Raw genomic sequence first — 19,443 nt, forward strand, 5'->3', positions numbered from 1 at the left:
CCGGCCCACCCTCAGACCATCCAGATTACTATATTGCATACAAGCTCTAACTAGATTTTAATCTCTTCAAACAGATTTTAAAAGCATAGAGACTTTTATTTTGAAAAATAAACTAAGATCAATTTTATAAACAACTGAGAAAAAAAAATGACTAGGTCTGATATAAAATGATTTTATAGAAAATGTTGTTGCTGACGCTGAGATAGATTAAAATTATTTACTAAACTAATTTACAAAGTATCACTAAAAAAAGAATGTAGGAAAAAATTGGACTGTGGGTGGAAAATGAGTGATGATGAGTGGAATTTTGTCTATTACTATGTTTAACCACCGGTGGACCGCCAGCTTTGCCGTCAGCAGTCCAATAGTGGCCTACTATCCTCTTGCTATCAGTCTATGTTAGCTAATGTTAACTTACTGCTTGCAGATAACGTGCAGGCTTCATGAAGGCACTTCATGAAGCCAAATGAAAACCGTAATTAAACAAAACACAAGTTTGTAATATTTCAATCAATATATCTAAAGGTCAGAATTTGTTCAAATGAATAAGAACTTCTCACCCTAACTCTTCAATGCCAAATCTCCCATTTGTCTGTTGCCCTCTCAAAGTTATGTACACTCAGAAAGGTAATGATCACTTGCCCAGAACTTTCCTTTAATCTTCGAAAGTAGAAGGACATATTTCACTAAAAAAGCAAAGAAAACTGAGGTATGCTTCCTTCTTTCTACAGCAAACAGTTTTTAGGCAGCAGGATGTTAGCATTACTGCTACTTAGTGCTGGTTGTTCGCTGAGCAGTGCAGCACATTGGCTATTTGTGCTTATTGATGTCATGAATGTACATGAGGTGATGTTTAAAATGTCTCTAAATGGAGTTCAAAAGCTCTTAAAAATATAACAGCGGTTTTATGATGTTTTATGATATTCTGTGTTTAAAATATTTAAGCATTTCTAACTATGATTTTGCTCAAATGCTCCATCTTAACCCATTCATTTTGGACTTGCTTGGGAGTGCCCTCTAGTGTTTGAGAAATCTGGAAGATATTACATTACCCATTCAGCCTACAGCAGTTTAGCTCCACCCATTCGGTTCACACCAGTTTAGTCCTACCTAGTCAGAAGTGCTTTGGCTTGGATTTCTTTTTGGATGAGGCACAATACAGGGCAGCCAATCAGAACAGACTTAAATTGCAAAAGTTTTAGCACACTGGTCAAACTCCATGTCTTTGTTGATTTTCTAAGTGATAATAAGTTACAGATCCTCTACAGAGAACACACTTCTGCACATTTTAATACAGTTACTGTTTATTTACTGAATTTATTACACTGTACATTGTTCATTAATATATTATATATTTTGGTTTATCACCCTAATAATGGAAAAAATACCACTGCCAGTCCACGTCATCCAGTACTTTAAACAGTCTTCAAAAGTTCAGCAAACAGCGGCACCCTCCTTCTCCTCATTCTCTTTTCTCCTCCCCTTCTCTTTCTCCTCCTCCGCTCTTTCTCCTCCCCCTCTCTGTGACACTGTAACCAACAGAACAACCAGGAAGTGACTCACACTCACTGATTCTCTCTTACAGAGTAGCCGGTCAGGAGAATGGTAGAAGTCAGTATTTCAATAGATCAGGACCAGTTCAGCTGTCCAGCCTGTGTGGATCTGTTGAAGGATCCAGTGACCATTCCCTGTGGACACAGTTTCTGTATGTTGTGCCTTAATGCCTGCTGGGATCATGGGGATCACAGGGGGCTCTACAGCTGCCCCCAGTGTAGAGAGACCTTCACTCCGAGGCCTGTTCTACGCAGAAACTACTTTATCGCTGAAATTTTGGAGAAACTGAGGAAGACACAAGTCCAAGCTGCTCCTCCTGCTGGATCTGGAGATGTGGAGTGTGATTTCTGCACTGGGAGAAAACTCAAAGCTGTAAAATCCTGTCTGACATGTCTGGCCTCCTTTTGTGAAGATCATCTTAAACCTCACTATGAAATTCCTGCTTGGAAAAAGCACCAGCTGGTCAAAGTGTCGACACCACTACAAGAGAAGATCTGCTCTCAACATGACAAGCTGATGGAGATCTACTGTTGCACTGACCGAAGCGGCATCTGCTATTTGTGTGCAAAATATAAACACGTAGGCCACGATACAGTCTCAGCTGCAGCAGAGAGAACCCAGAAACAGGTGAGAACTACAGACCTTCTGGATCTAAATGAAGCTAAACTGCATCAGCTGAAGGATTTAAACTGTCTCAGTTCTTGAGTTTAATGGGGTTTGTGTGTAAAGAATGTGTGTAAAGTGTTGTGGATGAGGAAGTGTTGAATAAACTCTTTCTTCCTCAGCAATAGTAATAAAGTCAGAGCAGTCTGTGAATGTTTTACCTTGTTTGCCTTATAGTGCTCACATGATGGTGTGAAAGCTCTGTAGAACAACAGTGAACTTCACTACTGAGTCACTCCACACTGACTCACCTATAGCATGTCTGGACATGTCCTGGGTTTACATGAAACGGTTCAAGAAGAAACTTCAGTTTAGTCCAGTAAACCTGGGACAACACAGCAACGACCTAGCAACACCATAGTATGGTTACCATAGCAACAGCCTAGCAACAGTTTAGCGACCACCTGGGATTCCATATTAACGACGTGGTAACACCTTAGCAACACTGCAGAATTTTTTTCAAAACATTTCACTGAAAATCTGTGGTGCATCAAAACCCAAACCTGTAACTGTATGTCAAATTGGTTCACACTGCCAAATATGAAGATGTACATTAACCTTTTAAGTTTCCTGATCAAAACAAATGCATAAGGGACACCAGTCAGAACAGTGTGGTGTGATGCCCCCAGCCGTCTCTGAGGATACCTGTTTCTGTGAACAGAAATGGAGGATATAACCATTAAATTGTAGAGACTGCACACTGTGTAGTGTATTTCACTACTGTTAGAAATGTTGGAATACACTACATCAGTTAGTAGTTCAGCAGGAACCTTGTCAGACTCAGTTAATGAGCAATTAATGTTGAATTGATTGATGATTTATGAGTAGTTATTCTAAGAAACCATAGTTACTCCATAATTCAATATGAGACTCAGTAGGTATTGTGTTGTTAATAGTGAACTACCCTAATCATTAGTTCACTATTACCCTACTCAGCAGTTAACTAGTAGTCATAGGTAGTTAAGAATAGTTGCTTAAGTGTTAAGCACTTGTGCAGCTCTACTCATTCGTTACTTATTAACTATTAAACAGCATTGTAAAGTGTTACCTGACTCCACAGCAATGGTTTAGCAACACCTAAACAACCACTTGGTTAACCATAGCAATGGCATAGCGACACCTTAGCAACCATATGTTTTTCCACAGCAACTATCTATCAACCCCTTGGCAACCACATGTGATTTCATAGCAATAGCTTTGTGAAGCTAACTACAGTTTGTTAACTGTTTTACTAATAAGGGCTGAGCGGTAGCAGCTGTGGGCACCCACCTTAAGGGGTGCTCACATGCTGCTCAGCGCTCAGTCTTGAGTTCACGCTGATACAAGCACATTGCTCTGACTCAGCTGGTAATCTCGGTATCTGTCTTGAGTTTCGAGTCTTTGCCTTTCTGTAGTTGTTTTCCAACTTGAGTGCATCTCACTCTCCAAGTTTAGGGAGAAGCAAGGGTGAGACAAAAGGACAGAGTATTTGGTTTCAGTTTTGGGGAACCCATCCTTCAGTGTCCGCCATAAGGTTTGTGAATTCGATCGGCACTCAGGGCAGACCCCCACGGGCGCATTACAATCTGTGAATTGGTCGTTTCTCAATGTATTTGAAGCTACATCATGAGTTCAAATGATAAGCTTCACAACTGAGTATCTGTTTTGTAGATATTTAATGGCCTTACATTTTCTCAAAAAAAAAAAAATAATAATAATCCAATTCACTTTAGTCTTTTTCCTAAATAAGGACAGTTATGTCTGATTATCATATAAATCAATTACAGATAAAATTAGGTATTAGACTAAAGATGCTCAGAACCGTAGCAGCAAAGTAGAACTGTAAAAAAGTATAATATTGGATTTACAAATGAAACTTTATCCACACGTTAATCCAAATGTGTGTAGGTGTTGATTCCCAGTCATACAGTGTGTTTGTTGACAGAGGGAGCTGGAGGAGATGCAGAGAGAATTCCAGCAGATGATCCAGGAGAAAGCAGAAGAAGCTGCAGGAGCTGGAACAGGCTGTGAACACTCTTAAGGTGAGGACTGAGCAGAGATTGGATATTTCAGAGCTCAGTGAACCTTTTTTCACTTTGACGAGATTTTGTATTAAATACTTATGGGGAAAAAGACGAAGGAGAAGAAAAAAATCAATCCATAGACAAACACAAACATAAACTAACGCTGGCAACAAATTTCTGTCTGTATGTGTGTGTGTGTGTGTGTGTGTGTGGGGGGGGTGTTAGGAACTGCTAGGAGGTCCAAGCAAACAACAAAAACTGAAAAAAAGAACATCTTGCCAGCCTTTAAGCATAAGGGATGGATCTGTTGTGCTTTGTGGTTGTGTGGCAGCCAGTAACACAGGAAACACTGCATGGGTAGACATAAGAATGGATTCCACTAAATATCAGCAAATCCTGGAAGCTATTATCCCACAGTCAAAGAGGAAGCTGAAGAGGAAAAGAGGCTGGCTATTACGATAATACCATGATCCAAAGGGTACCCTAAAAATCGACTTCAGTAATCACAAAATCAGCATTTTGGAATGGCCCTCACAGTCCCCTGACTTCAATACATGAACAAGATGAACCATGAATATTGCTGAACTAGAAGCATTTGGCAAGAAAAGAAGGCTTTTTATTAAATTTGCAGAAATATCTCACATTTGCGATCACACACTGTTAACTTCATTTCACTTAGAAATCCAACAAAACAGGTGTTGAAGAACTGGAGAAACTGGGGGAGGAGATCGCTGATCTAAAGAGGAGAAACACTGAGCTGGAGCAGCTTTCACTCACAGAGGATCACATCCATTTCCTCCAGGTAACAATCACTGATCTACAGAGGAACCTGTTCATCATCAACTTCATCAAAGTTCATGAAGACAGTAATAAACAGAGCTCTGTCTGATCACTCGCTCATCTTTAGTCTGATTTGGTCTGAGCTGCTTCATTCCTCTTTTTCTCCATTCTGTTTTTTCCTCTGTGTAGAGTTTCCAGTCTCTGAGCGTCTCTTCTGGATCTGAGGACTCCTCCAGCATCTCTGACCCTTCACAGTGTAAGAGGAGCTTCCTGCTGACTGTTCCTTAACTCTTGTTCAGTTCTGAGATCAGTGCAGTGCTGAGAACGATCCATCACCCAAGTAATACCTGCTCAGTAGGGGTCCTTTGGGGGTCCTGACCACTGATGACCCACTGATGCAGAGAAACAGATGGACTACAGTCTGTAAGCATAGAACTACAATGTCCACCTGTATATAGTAAGTCAGAGGCGTCCAGTCTGATTCACAAAGGGCCTGCGTGGCTGCAGGTCTTCATTCCATCATGATCAACAGTTAGAAGACTGATCAGAAGGTCAGCTCCTGCTGGGACTGGAATGAAGACCTGCAGCAATGCCGACCCCATCAGACTGGACACATCTGCGGTCAGTGGAGCTAAGAAAATGGACAATATGTGTAGATTATAGGTAGGTGGACCTAATAAAGTGTGAATGTACAGAGAGAGAGACAAAGAGAAAGAATGGAAGTGGAATGAAATGTAATTAACACACAAAATGTATGAAGCGTTCATCTCAGTTTTTTCTATTGTGTTGTATAGATTTGATCGTATGTGTTCTTGTGTCTCCACAGTTGCAGCAGATCCTTTATTACTCTCAGAACCAAAGACCAGAGAAGATTTTCTACAGTGTAAGTTGAGCCTTTAGGCAGCGTCTGAAATTCTCACTGTAGAGACGTTTAACGTTGGAAACAAAATTCTTCTAATAAGAACTTTCTGTGAACACAAACATAAACTGATTATTTTCTGTATTTTATTGTGATTTTATTTAGATTTCTGCCAGCTGACTCTGGATCCTAACACAGTAAATCGTTCCCTCATTCTGTCTGAGAAAAACAGAGTGGTGGAGTGGATTGGTGAAATCCAGCGTTATCGTTCTCATATAGAGAGATTTGAATGGCCTCAGGTGCTGAGTGTGGAGAGTCTGAGTGGACGCTGTTACTGGGAGGTTGAGTGGAGCGAAGAGGTGGACATATCAGTCTCATATAAGCGGATCAGCAGGGATGGAGTGGATGTTGAAAACAGGTTTGGTAACAATGCTGAGTCCTGGAGTCTGTGCTGTTCTTCTTCTTCCTCTCTCACTTTCTGGCACAACAACATTCAAACTGAGCTCCCAGGACGTCCATCCTCCACAATAGGAGTTTATGTGGATCACAGTGCAGGAACTCTGTCCTTCTACAGCGTCTCTGACACAATGACCCTCCTACATACAGTCCACTCCACATTCACTGATCCTCTCTATGCTGGGTTTTTTGTCCATAGTAGATCATCTGTAAGGTTCTGTGATAAACAATGATAGTAGTGATCATGTCTGATGGTCTGTGAGGCCTGTTTGACTAAGTGTCTGCTCTTACTATCCCTTTTTCCTCTACCGAACAGCATTTATTAATAGTGATTATCCTCTATAATATTAGCTTTATGCTGTAAAGGTCTGTCTACACAGAATCACAGATTTGTATTCGTCAGTTTTTCTAAATAAACATATAGCAACACTGTCTTTCACATTGAGCCTAAACCTGATGTACTACAATGCTGCATATAAATTTTAATCAGAGCTAGATTGATTTTCAGCTGTGCAGATGTGTTCAAAATCAGGCTTACCAATCAGGGCTCCATCGTCATGGTTACAGTCTAAACAAATATGCATCACGAAGGCATCAGAGCAGCTCATCTCACTTTGTGGCAACACAAAAGCTTAAATGCAGCAATCAACAGGCCGACTATGAACACAGAGCGATTAAAGAAAATATCCATAGGATCAGAGCTGAAAGGCTGGAGAATCACAGTGAGAACTTTAGTACCACATACAGACTGTTTAGCGCTGCTTATAGGTTTATCTGGTCGGTCCTGCTCTGTGTTTATGGGCTTTTTGTAGAACAGGCTGTTCAGTGTGAGCTCCTTTTAGCTGCTTAAAGAAAAATGATAAATCTATCTTCTCTACTACTGAAGGAAACCAGATTTCCTGACTTTATTTAAAAACATGAGCACATCAGACTTTGTGTGAAGGTTCCACTACTTTATAAATCTGATCTTGGTGTAAACAGACCTTCAGGCTTATTGTTCAGTAACTACATAAACTACAGTGTAAACTAGCTGAATTCATTTAAAGGGTTAATAAGTGTGTGTGTAATTTACTGGGATGCAGCAGTAGATCTGCCATTGTTGGTAAATAATGTGAGGTGTGTAATCTGTATCTTATGCTGTAATAGTTTGTTGTAAATTAAAGTCCTTTGCTAAACCTGTTTTCTCTGCATACATTGTTAATTTAAGATAAGATAAAATTTATTCATTCTGAAGGGAAATACAGCTGTTCAACACAGCAGCACATTTGTGCAGCTCAACAACCTTTTGTGGCACACCACTTTCTGGTCTTGTGGCACACCATTTTCTGTTTTTTGTCATGATGGATAAATGAGGGAATTTGTGCATCACCTCATATTTATACTACAGTGAAACAGGAAGTTATAGCCGACCATTTATGATTTCACTCATTTCACTTTCTTCAATTTCTAGGGGTGCCAGCAATTGTGGTACACATAGATTTGTGGGACATATAGATTTAATTTCATGATAAAATTAGTAGATTTTTTTGTCCAATCATACTTCAAATAAAGTATTAAATATCAAATATCAAATTAATAAATATCAAGTATCAAATAAAATATTTTTTTTTAAATAATTTGAACAAAAGATCAAAAGGATCTCATGTTTACTGGGGGTGTCAATATTGGTGTAGGGCCATGTATACAGTATCATAGAGTCGGCAGAAGAAGAAATACAGGGGAGAACATGATTCTGCTACAAGAAGTGCTCTTCATTCAACACACCAGCAGAAAGGCATATACAGAGAACTGATCCCTACACGAAATCCACATTGCATGACACTAAATAACACAAACACATTTCATATACCTTTAACTGACAACCAACAACATAAACAACACAGTCCAATACACAACAAATTAGTCCATTTGTTGGAGGGTGTGCTACTGCCATGGGCCTTTGCATGTGGCTAGCACTTGCTCCAAGAGACTGGAGTTGTGGCTATGCAGAGAGCCACATGCATAGCCCCCCACTTTCCTTCACAGTCCCAGCAAGCACACAACTAGGGGCCACCTACTTTTCAACAGTGGGCACCCCAGTCCTCCCCCAGGGCTACATCCCTACCACCGCGGCTCCTCCAGCATGTGGGTAGAGCTCCCCACAGTGCGTTGCATCAAGTCCCATGCAGCTGTGAGTAATGGCAACAACAGCTCTCGCCAGCCCTTCCGCTTACACCGCTGCCCACCACGCCAATGCTGTTCTGAACACCTCGTCCTCCGCCTACACTACTAGTGACTGACCTTATCTGCTCAGACCTTCTTTCATCGACTCTGGCCTCACCGTTGAGCCTCCTGCACCAGTGCTGACCTTGACATTGAGACTTGCCAGGCTGCTTTACCCATGGAGTCTCACAGCTTTGTCTCCATAGTCAGTGTCTTTTACTGGGCCCTGCCTCTCTCGCCATCCACTCTGGAGTTTGTGGAAACGCTATTCTCCTCCAGACCACTGGGGGCAATATCTCACCTCTGACACCAGTGTAGTGTTGACAGAAGAAAAAATTGGTGTAGCTACCCCAAATATAGTTTCTGGACCATTGAATACATTTACCTGCAAAGTGGCTTTATTGCTCTCCCAAGAAGTCAAATGAATGTGACTTTGGGGCAATTTGTAGCTGAGGAATGTCTACAACTTTGGTTGGATGAAGGAGGGATGTCATCACCAAGGACCTATTCAGTAAGGGATTCCATCTGTGAGTCACTGCGGTTCCAATTTCCAGACTCATTTTCTGTCAGACCAGCAGCTTTATTCTGCTTTGTAGAATGCTCCCAGTCCCGCTGTCATTTTGGCTATCAGCTATGGACAAAGCCCTGGCTTTTGAAGCTGCCATACTGGAAGGAACTGAATCACCATTATGTCCATCATCATCATGCCAGGGAAGTTGACAGGGAGAAGATTTCTGTGCACCATTCTGTTATTTCCATCCTGATCTGAAACTTTATATACATGTAGTGATCGCTTGGAGTACAAAAATTATACATGGCTCCCACTTGTCAGCAAGTTTCCATTTCCCTCTGCACCCTTTGTTATCCACAAGGACTTTAGCCCTTAGGCCTTCTTGTTATATTGCTGAGCCTGGTGCTCCTGTTCTACAGCCAAGCTTTCTCTGTACTAATAGCATGGCTAACTGAAGGTCAGTCACCACTGAATTGACATAAATATTATAGTCACAGATCTTTGCGTGTTGAAGCACATTCTTAAATATCAGGTCAACAGGTGGAATGGGCACTCTGCCAAACAGAAAATAGAGAGGCACAAAACCGCTGGTCTTGTGCAGAGTACATTTGTACACAAATGTAAATCATTTGGTGGCATTTCTGCTCTGATTTTGGAGGCAAGGATCTTAACATGTCCTATTTAACCTTGCTGTGCCTCCATGGGGTGGTTTGGCGAGGACGAGAACATTCACCTCCTAACTTTGTTTCTGCAACGTCCTTGTTCAACTAACTCTGTAAATGTACCATCTTTGAACAACTGGATGTTTTTGGAGAGGGACACTCACTGCCAAACTCAATATCTGCAGTGTCCTTAGACAGTTGAACTTCAATGAAGGGAAACAATCATTGCGCAACTCCTTATACATGACCTTGTTTCACAGGTTTTTTCCCTTTATTTTTGATCTATCCCATGCCAATAGCCTTGATCACACCACAGTTGAATGTGTATGGAGGGGAACACTCACTGTCCAAATCTGCATCCCTAAGTTTGTTGGACAGCTAAATGCACTCAGAGGAGGACGCTCATTGCCCAACTTTGTTTCCGCAATGTTCTTGATCAGCTGGACAAAGGAAAGGACGTTACTTGGTATCTGCAATGTCCTTTGACAGTTGAATGTAACTGAAGTAAAACAATCACTGCACAACTCTGTATATGTAATATTGATGTACAGGTTTCTTTCCTTCTATTTTTGACTGGTCCCAGGCCAATAGCTTTGACCACACCACCACCCTGTGCTTAATGTGCACCCATCTTTTTTACTGGGGAAAATAGATGTTTTTTTTTTTTTGCTTTTTTCCATGTTCTTGCTGCTGTAAGACATGAGTTCTTTGGAAAGTTGAATGTGTTTGAAGGAGAATTCTCACTGTCCAAATCTATGTCTGTAATGTTATTGGACAGCTGGACAGCACTTGGAGGTGAACACTCACTGCCCATTTAAGTTTTTGCAACATTGTTGATCAGCTGGATGCTCACAGAGAAGGACGATCTGCTGCGCTCCATATCTGCAATGTCTTTTGACAGCTGAGTATGACTGAAGGAGAACAATCACTGGGCAACTCTGTATCCATAACACACACACACACACACACGTCATCTAAACTGCTTATCCTTCTGGGTCACGGTGGGGTGCTGGAGCCTATCCCAGCTGTCACTGGATGGAAGGCAGGATACACCCTGGACAGGTTGCCAGTCCATCGCAGGGCAGACATACACATTCACACACACACTCACACCTAGGGGCAGTTTAGCATGTCCAGTCAGCCTGACTGCATGTCTTTGGACCGTGGGAGGAAACCCACGCAGACACGGGTAGAACAGGAAAACTCCACACAGAAATGACCCTGGTCGCCCGGCTGGGAATCGAACCCAGGCCATTCTTGCTGTGAGGCGACAGCGCTACCCACTGCACCGCCCGTATCCATAACATTGTTGCATTTTTTTTTCCTTCTATTTTTGATTAACCCCCCAGTCAACAGCTTTGAGCACACTACCTCTCTTACTACTGGGGACAACATTTCAACTTCATTTCTACAATTTTCGTGATCAGCTGGATTTTCACAGAGGATGTTCACATAAAACCCCAAAAAGAGAAATTCTAAAATGTCCAACTTTAAATCCACAATGCTTTCAGCCAAGTGAATGCTCTAACAGAGGAACTTTAAAGAGAAGGGAGGTGCTGAGCTGCCAACTGATCACAAACTTGTGGTGAGTTGGATCAGATGGTAGGGAAGACTGGCAGTAGAACTTGCTAGACTCAAGTGAATAGTGAGGATGTGCTGGGAATGACTAGCAGAGGCCCCTGTTAGAATGATTTTAACTCCCAATTCTGGGAGAATTTTTCCCATGTGCCAGAGAAGGAAGGTGACATAGGGTCCGAATGGACCCTGTTTAAAACCTCCATTGTGGAACCCACCAGGCATACCTGTGGCCAAAAGCATGTTGGTGTCTGTCAGTGTGGCAACACAAGAACCCCCTGGTGGACACCAGTGGTGGGGGAGGCCATCAAGCTGAGGAAGGAGCCCTATAGGGACTGGCTGGCCCAGAGGACTCCCAACTCAGCAGGTAGATACTGACAGGCAAAAAAGGCAGCAGTGGTGGTGGTGGCTGAGGCAAAATCCAGGACATGGGGGGAGTTTGGAGGAGCCATTGAAAAAGACTTTTGGTTGGGTTTAAGGAGGTTTTGGACAACTGTCTGGTGACTCAGGAGTGGTTGGAGTGGCTTTGCTCAAGCTGTACTCAGCCAGGGTGAAGAAACTCTGACTTCGAATTAGGATGTTGTGGGTCAATGGAAGGAGCACTTTGGGGAACTCCTAAAGCCAAAAGACACGCCTCCATCATGGGAGTCAGGGACAGAGGCTTCTGGGCTGTCAGACCCCATTTCTCTGGTGGAGGTCACAGAAGTAGTTAGCATGCTCCTCAGTCACAGCTCTCAGTGATCTCATCAGTGGCGTCATAAAGTAGGACTGATGGTGGAGAGCTTCATTTAAACTGATGTGTTATAAAACAGTAGTAATAAGTTTACTATAAGAGAAACTGTGTGTTGTGTGGAACACTGAAAGCTGCTGACTCACTCTTTTCTGCTGTTTTCTCTCCGTCTCAGAGACACAATCACATTACAGAGAGTTTGCCATCAATCAATCATCTTTATTAATAAAACATCTCTCAGACATTTCAAAGTGCTTTATCAGTCCAGAGCAGATAAACGTCTGGAAGCAGATTTAACTGCAGACAAATAAACAGTGCAGAATTATTTATTTAGATGTGTTGAAATATTCACAGACTTTTTCTGTGAGAGATCAGTTAGAGCACCATTCACTTCAGCAGATTAAAGGGGAACTTCAGCGTTCTTTCGTCCTGGTCTCCATCTGCTGGATCTGTAGAGTAGCTCCATCACCACAGACAGGAACTTCAACAGGAACGTTCTACTTAGAAAAGAACACTTAACCCACCCACTCTAAACTCACTCATGTACTGTTGTCTATAAATATGTAAATAAAACACACTAGTATAGTTAAAAACACCAGCAGGCCATTTTTGTGGTTAAGCTTTATAAGTTACACATTTCTGTCCATTTTTTAAATACTTTTTATACTGAGTGAGGCATTGTGGGTAAACGTAAGTTGTCCTGTTCTTGTCCTCCTGTATGTTGAGGTCCACCTGTTGGTCCCTGTGGAGCTGCTGGAACAGACAGGTGGTCCTGAACAGGTGGTCTGGCTGTAATGAATATACAGCCTGTCACAGGACCACCGCCAAGTGCTCAATCATTGAAGAGATGAAAGGACCCAACGATAAAAATAACCGCCTGCAGAAGAAATCTCACATAACAGCCACTGGTGCTCTGTGTGCAGAGGTCAGTCTGATTAACACTGCAGTCTGGACACATTAGAGTCCACTACTGAACACTGCTAGAGCTGTTTTACTGCAGACGATCAGGACGAGCGGGACTCGAGTCAGACAGAGCTCATCTCCACAGTTCTGACCTAAATGTCTGGTCAGCTCTCCTCCTCCTCTGTATGGTTCTCATTTAGGAGAACCCTCTGGTTCTCGCCAGCTTTAGTTCACACTGAAACACTGAAGTCTTTTTAAATGTGTGCATGACAGTGTGTGTGAATTGTTTTAGAAGAATTTAGATTAGAAATGTGAGAGTTTCTTTTTGATTTTAAATTAAGAATTTAAGATTGAAAATATTAGTAAATTAGGAGAAAAATAATGAATTATGTGAATGAATGTATAGTGGATCCATCATCTATTATATTGTCACCATAATAAAAAATAAATATAATATACTATAATATAATGCATCATATTATATATAGTATAGTATAGTATAATATAATATAATATAATATAATATAATGCAAAAGTTTGGGCGTCCCTGGTCAAATTCCATGTTAGTTGATTTTCCAAGCAAAAAACTACAAAAAACTAAAATCTTCTACAGAACACTCTTAAATACGGTATTAAATGTGCAAATTTCAGTTCACAATTTCTGTTAATTTGCCGAATTTAACATGTTGGGGACATAAAATATAAAATGTGCCAAAACTTTTGCACAGGCCACATTTCGTGTTTTCATTTCTTATCCCAATATTTTAAATTTAGTAAATAAACAGTAATTGTATATTAAAATGTGCAGAAATGGATTAACTTGTCATCACTTAAGAGATCAACAAATATATAGAATTTAATAAGGGTTGCCAAAAGTTTATTAGATTATAAAACATACAATATATAGTCAAGACGTATAAAATCAAAAACAATATACAATAACTGAGCACCTACAGATCAGAGTCAGACATTACAGTCTACAGATGAATTTATATTTGGGTCCTCCACTGTGACAGTAAAGGCACAGCGATGAAAGCGATTGTCCATCACCATAGTTACAGCCTCCAGCACTCACTGGGCCTCCACAGCGATGGACACAGTTTAAAATAATGACCTTTGAGTGCCCTCTGAGGGATTTTTAGAGTTCTGAATGTAGCAGTAAGAGAGAGGAGGACGTTAGTGTCTGTGTGTGACCATCAGATATCAGCTCCGCTCTGTTCTTCTAGTTTAATATGATGAACTCGAGCAGCTCATTCGGAGTTAAAGACCATCAGAATACAAAAGCTGCTTCACCTACATTCAGGTTAGATAATGGAATCAATTGGAAAACTCACCCATTATGGGATCCAGGAAGGTGTAGAGGACCTGCTGAAGTATCGCTTTAATTTGATTGGCTAGAAAAAGAAGAGGATTTGAGCAAATCCTCTAAACCCATCACATCAAATACACTAATAAAACTATATGTTTGGATTGTTACAAAGGAATAAAACACTAAGTGGTTATTTGTTGAGGTGAATATCCAAAACTACAATTATAATAAACATTTATTAATTATGTCTGACTCCAAATCACATACAAAACACTGTCATTGATAATATATGTAGCCATATAATAAGTATAACTAAAAATAGTGAGTCTATTAGAGATGACTGAACAACTCTGCATGCTTTGAGGCAAGGGTGAGGATTATTTGGACATGCAGTTAGCACCATGCTAATAGGTCTGGTATGAGCTTCCATTACTTGATAGCTACATTAGCCTCGTAGCTCCAGGGCTAAAACTAAAGAAGCAATGTTAGGACTGCACTGTTTACTCTGATTATTCTGCCCTGAAATACCTCCAGCCAGCCTGATAAGGAGTGTAGATTTGGTTTGAAAGGTGAAGAAACACTAAAATTAGACTTTATCTTTGTGTTAAGGCTATTTTAGTCTCAAATTACAGCTAATAAAATTACACACACACATATATATATATATATATATATATATATATATATATATAGTTTACCTTATACCATGCATGTCAACAAGCTTATGCTATGTTTGCTAGCTTACCATTGGGGCAACAAAGTCCAGTACTGCTAACAGCTAATGCTAACATTAATACCAGCTAAGTTTAGCTAATGTTAGCTAACTCATCCCTTTGAATTATTAATCATGCAGGTAATGCAGAACTAGAAAACTGTTATCAATGTTAGTGCTGAAATGAGAATGCGTATAGAGTAACCGTAGAAATTAATAAGACGTAACAATGTAAATGAATGTAACGTAACCATGGAAACATGTATATCAGTATATATCAGTAGTGTAGCTGTATTTCTAACGGACTTTTATCAATTATTTTAACATCATCAATGTCTGTCATCTGGATTATGATATCCGGGCAGGAAGAGTAGATCTGCACCATTTACAGACACAAACTCTGATTTCAGTCATATTTTACAGAAATGAGGAGATAAAAACTGGATTTTATTGATCTTAATGGGAGTTAGTGGTGAAGAAGGTGATAAACACTGACTTAAATCAACACTGAGCTGCTGTTCGTACATATTCAGCTCATTTTAATAAAACACAAACACTGACTCTGTTCACTCAATTCAGACAGACAGCAGATTGAAGTGTCTCAGCTGAGCGCTGGATAAAGTGTGCTGTGAGCGATCGATCCATCCTGGACAGTAAGAGGGGCTTTAATGGAGCTTGTGTAGCTCTTTCCTCCGTCTGTGGAGGCTTATAAACACACAGTGATCCCTTATGAACTCCACTCGTTCACTTTAGCGGAGAGCGCTTTTATTCATCTGTTCATTTCTCCCCTCGTCTCAGCAGAGCTTCACTGAATGAGGCAGAGCGTGAGGTGAGCGGATGGAGCTCTGGAATAACAAAACCCTGAACCTCACAAACACCACTGCACTGCTATTGTGCTGCCTCTCTCAGTGGACTCGTCTGATTCTGACTGTTATCTGGAGGAAGCTGGCGCTTTTAGCTAAAGGGCTTTAATCTTCCTCCCCCAGTCGACCCACTGAAAACGGGCCACTTCAGCCTCATTTAGACCCACTTATGAAGCCACCGCTGGAGTCTCTGGGTGTGATTGAGGGTCATTTTTAAATATGATGTGAAAGTGGTCAATAAAAGAGCACTAAGGTTAGAGTTTAGCCTGTGAGCAGTGCAGCGCTAGCAGTAACTGAGAGTGAATACAGCTTTAAATACTCAATCAGAGACCTGTAAAGTTCAAAACAAAGCCTGTTTTTCTCACATAATCTGACATATTACGCTTAGACTCTGATTCTTTATCAGTAACTCAGTTCCAGCCTTTATGAAAGCAGGTCTTTGTTAGTTTATTAGTGAGGAGGAGCTGCCAGTTCTGAAACACCTGCCTGTGACATTTTGAACAGTGTAGTTTTAAATATCAGCTGCCGTTTTGTTTAAGATGCTGATTTTAGCCTCTGATCTGCTACGAGCTGCTGATTAAACTTATAAATGTTAAAGTGTGAAGGACAGTGAATCACCTGCACCTGGATCACTGAGGCTTTGAGTGAATGTAAATTCAGTCTAATCTCTGGATTATGATGTTTTAGCCAGCGTCAAATCATCAAATGACCTTTTTTAGCTTTTGGCTATGCAGTGATATTTAGTGGAGGTCCAGTGGAGCTAACTAATGTTTAGCATGTTCAGGGACTATGAATGAATGAAGAGATGGATGACTGAGATGAATAACGATGAAGTTCAGAAAGCCTGTCTCTAAATGTAATGTATTGACTCTGTTCTACTCCGTTTAGCCGTGAGCTAAAGCATTCGCTCTGTTGTGTAATGTTCAGTTAAACGTGTTGAGGGAATGTAGCTTTTCTTTTCTCACTGTACACACAATTTCTCTTTCAGTGAAGGTGATATTTTTGTGTTCAGCTGATCAGCCTCAGTGTGTTAGTCAGACTCTCAGGCCTCCAGGCTCCTCCACTCATCTACACCATCTGTCTTTCTTTCATTATCCTATCATACTGGAATACAGCAGCCTTGAACAGCACTCATCAATCCACAGCCTCTGTTTCCACACACAAACAGCTCCATCTACAGAAATCCTGCAGTCCTGCAGTTTACAGGCTGAGAGTGAGATGTGACGGAGGAGAAGACCGACATGTTAGCTTCAGTAGTTCCTGTACTGTAGTGTTTGAGCTCAGCTGATGCTCTAATGTAGACTAACAGGCAATGTGTGTCACTGACTGCACTGCTGCTGGTTACAGCACTGACACGCTAATTATGTTGGAAACATTAGCATGTAAATCATGTTGCACTGTCTCTTCTGCTTCACATGTCTGAGACTGATGGATTCCTGACCCCATATATACCGGTAATGAACTTGAATATCCATTATACGTCCATTATAGTGGACAGTTACTCAGGTCTGATATACAGAATCTCAGTAAGTGTATAAAACCGTTTAAGAGCTCTTTAAATAGTGAGATCATGAAGTGTTCAATATTTGAAAAAGTTGATGAGGTTGGTGAAGAGCTGCCGATTATCTGAATGCGTTTCAGTCAGAGATGGAGATAAATGAGTAAAAGACCTTCAGCTAAACGTCCTTGTGCTGGATGGTCATACAGGACCTCAGTACTGATATTAAGGTCCTGATTTTAGTCCATGTTTATAGTAACAGTGTGGCATACAGTGTCAGAAACCACTATACATGTTCAGTTTCATCTTGTGTCTGTCAGTAAGGGTCTCTGAGATCAAAGACAACAGTGAAAAAACAAGTGATTGTGTAGCAGCATTAGCAGTAATATGAGGACGTTTGTGGTGTAAAATCTAGTTATTTTAAAAGGAAAATAGTAATAAAAAAAGAGAGAAGTAAAGGAGTTCTGTGTGTGAAAGGAGGAGAAAGTGCTCTTATCTGCTTTAATGTAAGCTGGTAATTAGCTGTCAGCTAGCACAGTTAGCGTGTGGAGAGCTGGAGGTGAATCCTGACTCCAGCGCTGGAGCTGCACTGATATCGCAGCAGTTTTACTGCTTTACTGATTTTATCCTCCAGATCAGAGTCGTCTGTTCCAGTCTGTCTTCATTCTGAACCCACAGTGGTGCACAGTCAGCCAGGAAGCTAACGGGGTTTAGCTCTCCAGAAGAGGAAGCAGGAGACCTTCAGATGCTGTCATTTACATCATAGAGCAAAAGTGCACAAATACACTGTGACTTTACTGAAACTTTGTTCCAGAATGTTCCTCACAGTGATGAACTCCAGCATGTTGCATTATAACAAAACCATATTACAATAAAAATGTCCCACTAAAGCAGCTACAGCTCTCAGAAGTGACTTAAACTAATTAAACTGTAAAATAAACTGTTACTATGCAGTAAAATATGTTCACACAGACAAACAGAGGAAGAGCAAGTATAGAATATATTGGGCAATATGAAGCTGCAGATGGTAAAGTGTAAATGAGGAATATAATGAGCATCCAGCATCAACACGAGCTCGTTAACTAATTCCACAGGTTAATATCATCTGTATATACATCTTTTAATACAGCTGTGTATTATATTAACATCACTTATCGCACTGTGTAGCTCATAAACTGTAATTAACAGACATCCAGGGAGCTGATAGGACGTCACTGATGAAGATTAAAATCCTCTCTGGAAGTGAATCCATGTTCTGCTGATGAAACCAAACAGCTGCACTCAAAGGTTCTTCAAAAACAGAACCATACATAAAGAAATAGAAGATAGAAGAGTTTCTCTTTTTTGTACTGTTTTCCACAATTTATAATAACAGCAAATTCATCTAAACTCTGTAATAACACATATGGAATTACTCCAATCAGAAATTTTGAAAAGCTGTGCTGCCTTCAACCTGCCAGCACACTCCACCCCTGGAGATCCTCCAACCAGCTCTGACGCTGCATGTTCAACTATGCACCGAACATCTGGTGGCTTTATTGTCACCACCTGGCTGCCTCGGGAACTCAACAAGGCACTCTCTAGGTCCATTTGGCACCCGCTCTTTCTCAAAAAGTCCAGGCCCAGAATGCACATCTTTCACCTCAGCTATCCAGACTGAATTGAGCATCTTCTTGCCTCTGACTGTCAGCATCAGCAATGTCCTTCCCCTTTTCAGTGCTAGCTTACCAGTCAAGTCAAGTCAAGTCAAGTCAATCAAATTTATTTATATAGCGCCTTTTACAACAGATGTTGTCACAAAGCAGCTTTACAAAGGATCCGGGTCCACGCCCCCAGTGAGCAAGCCTTGGCGACAGTGGCAAGGAAAAACTCCCTCAAAAGGAGGAAGAAACCTTGAGAGGAACCAGACTCAAAAGGGGAACCCATCCTCCTCTGGTCGACACCGGATAAGAGGACAGACACAAAACAGTATAGTGGATAACTGTAATGGACTGCCATGTCTTCCAGCTCAAATCCTGCAGGTACCACTTCTGGCCAGGCCACCGTGACTGTCAACCCTGTGTCCATCAGAGCAGTGCATGGAACTCCTTCAGTGCTGATGGAAATGTGGCAGTCTGATATGGGGGCAGTCGTGGGCTGGAGGTTAGGGAACCAGTCTTGTGA

At 41.1% G+C, this 19,443-nt stretch overlaps 1 protein-coding gene across 3 annotated transcripts in view; it reads left to right on the plus strand.

Moving 5' to 3' along the window:
• LOC118800569 (E3 ubiquitin/ISG15 ligase TRIM25-like) overlaps positions 1-7,494 on the plus strand; it is a 54,341-nt gene extending 46,847 nt beyond the window's left edge. The window contains exons 1-6 of one of the 3 annotated variants that reach the window (XR_005006253.1): positions 2,068-2,181; positions 4,142-4,238; positions 4,900-5,022; positions 5,190-5,256; positions 5,827-5,883; positions 6,025-6,195. Coding sequence is in view for 2 of the 3 variants with exons in the window: in XM_036560837.1 (XP_036416730.1) it covers positions 4,900-5,022; positions 5,190-5,256; positions 5,827-5,883; positions 6,025-6,548 (771 nt within the window). In the remaining variant the exon portion in view is untranslated. Of the gene's footprint in view, positions 1-2,067; positions 2,182-4,141; positions 4,239-4,899; positions 5,023-5,189; positions 5,257-5,826; positions 5,884-6,024 lie in introns of those variants that run through there. The other 2 variants (XM_036560837.1, XM_036560836.1) reach the window with 2 other exon arrangements.
• The last annotated feature ends 11,949 nt before the right edge of the window (positions 7,495-19,443 follow it).

This window comes from Colossoma macropomum, unplaced genomic scaffold (assembly GCF_904425465.1).
Source record: "Colossoma macropomum unplaced genomic scaffold, Colossoma_macropomum, whole genome shotgun sequence".
In the NCBI taxonomy this organism is placed as follows: Eukaryota; Metazoa; Chordata; class Actinopteri; order Characiformes; family Serrasalmidae; genus Colossoma; species Colossoma macropomum.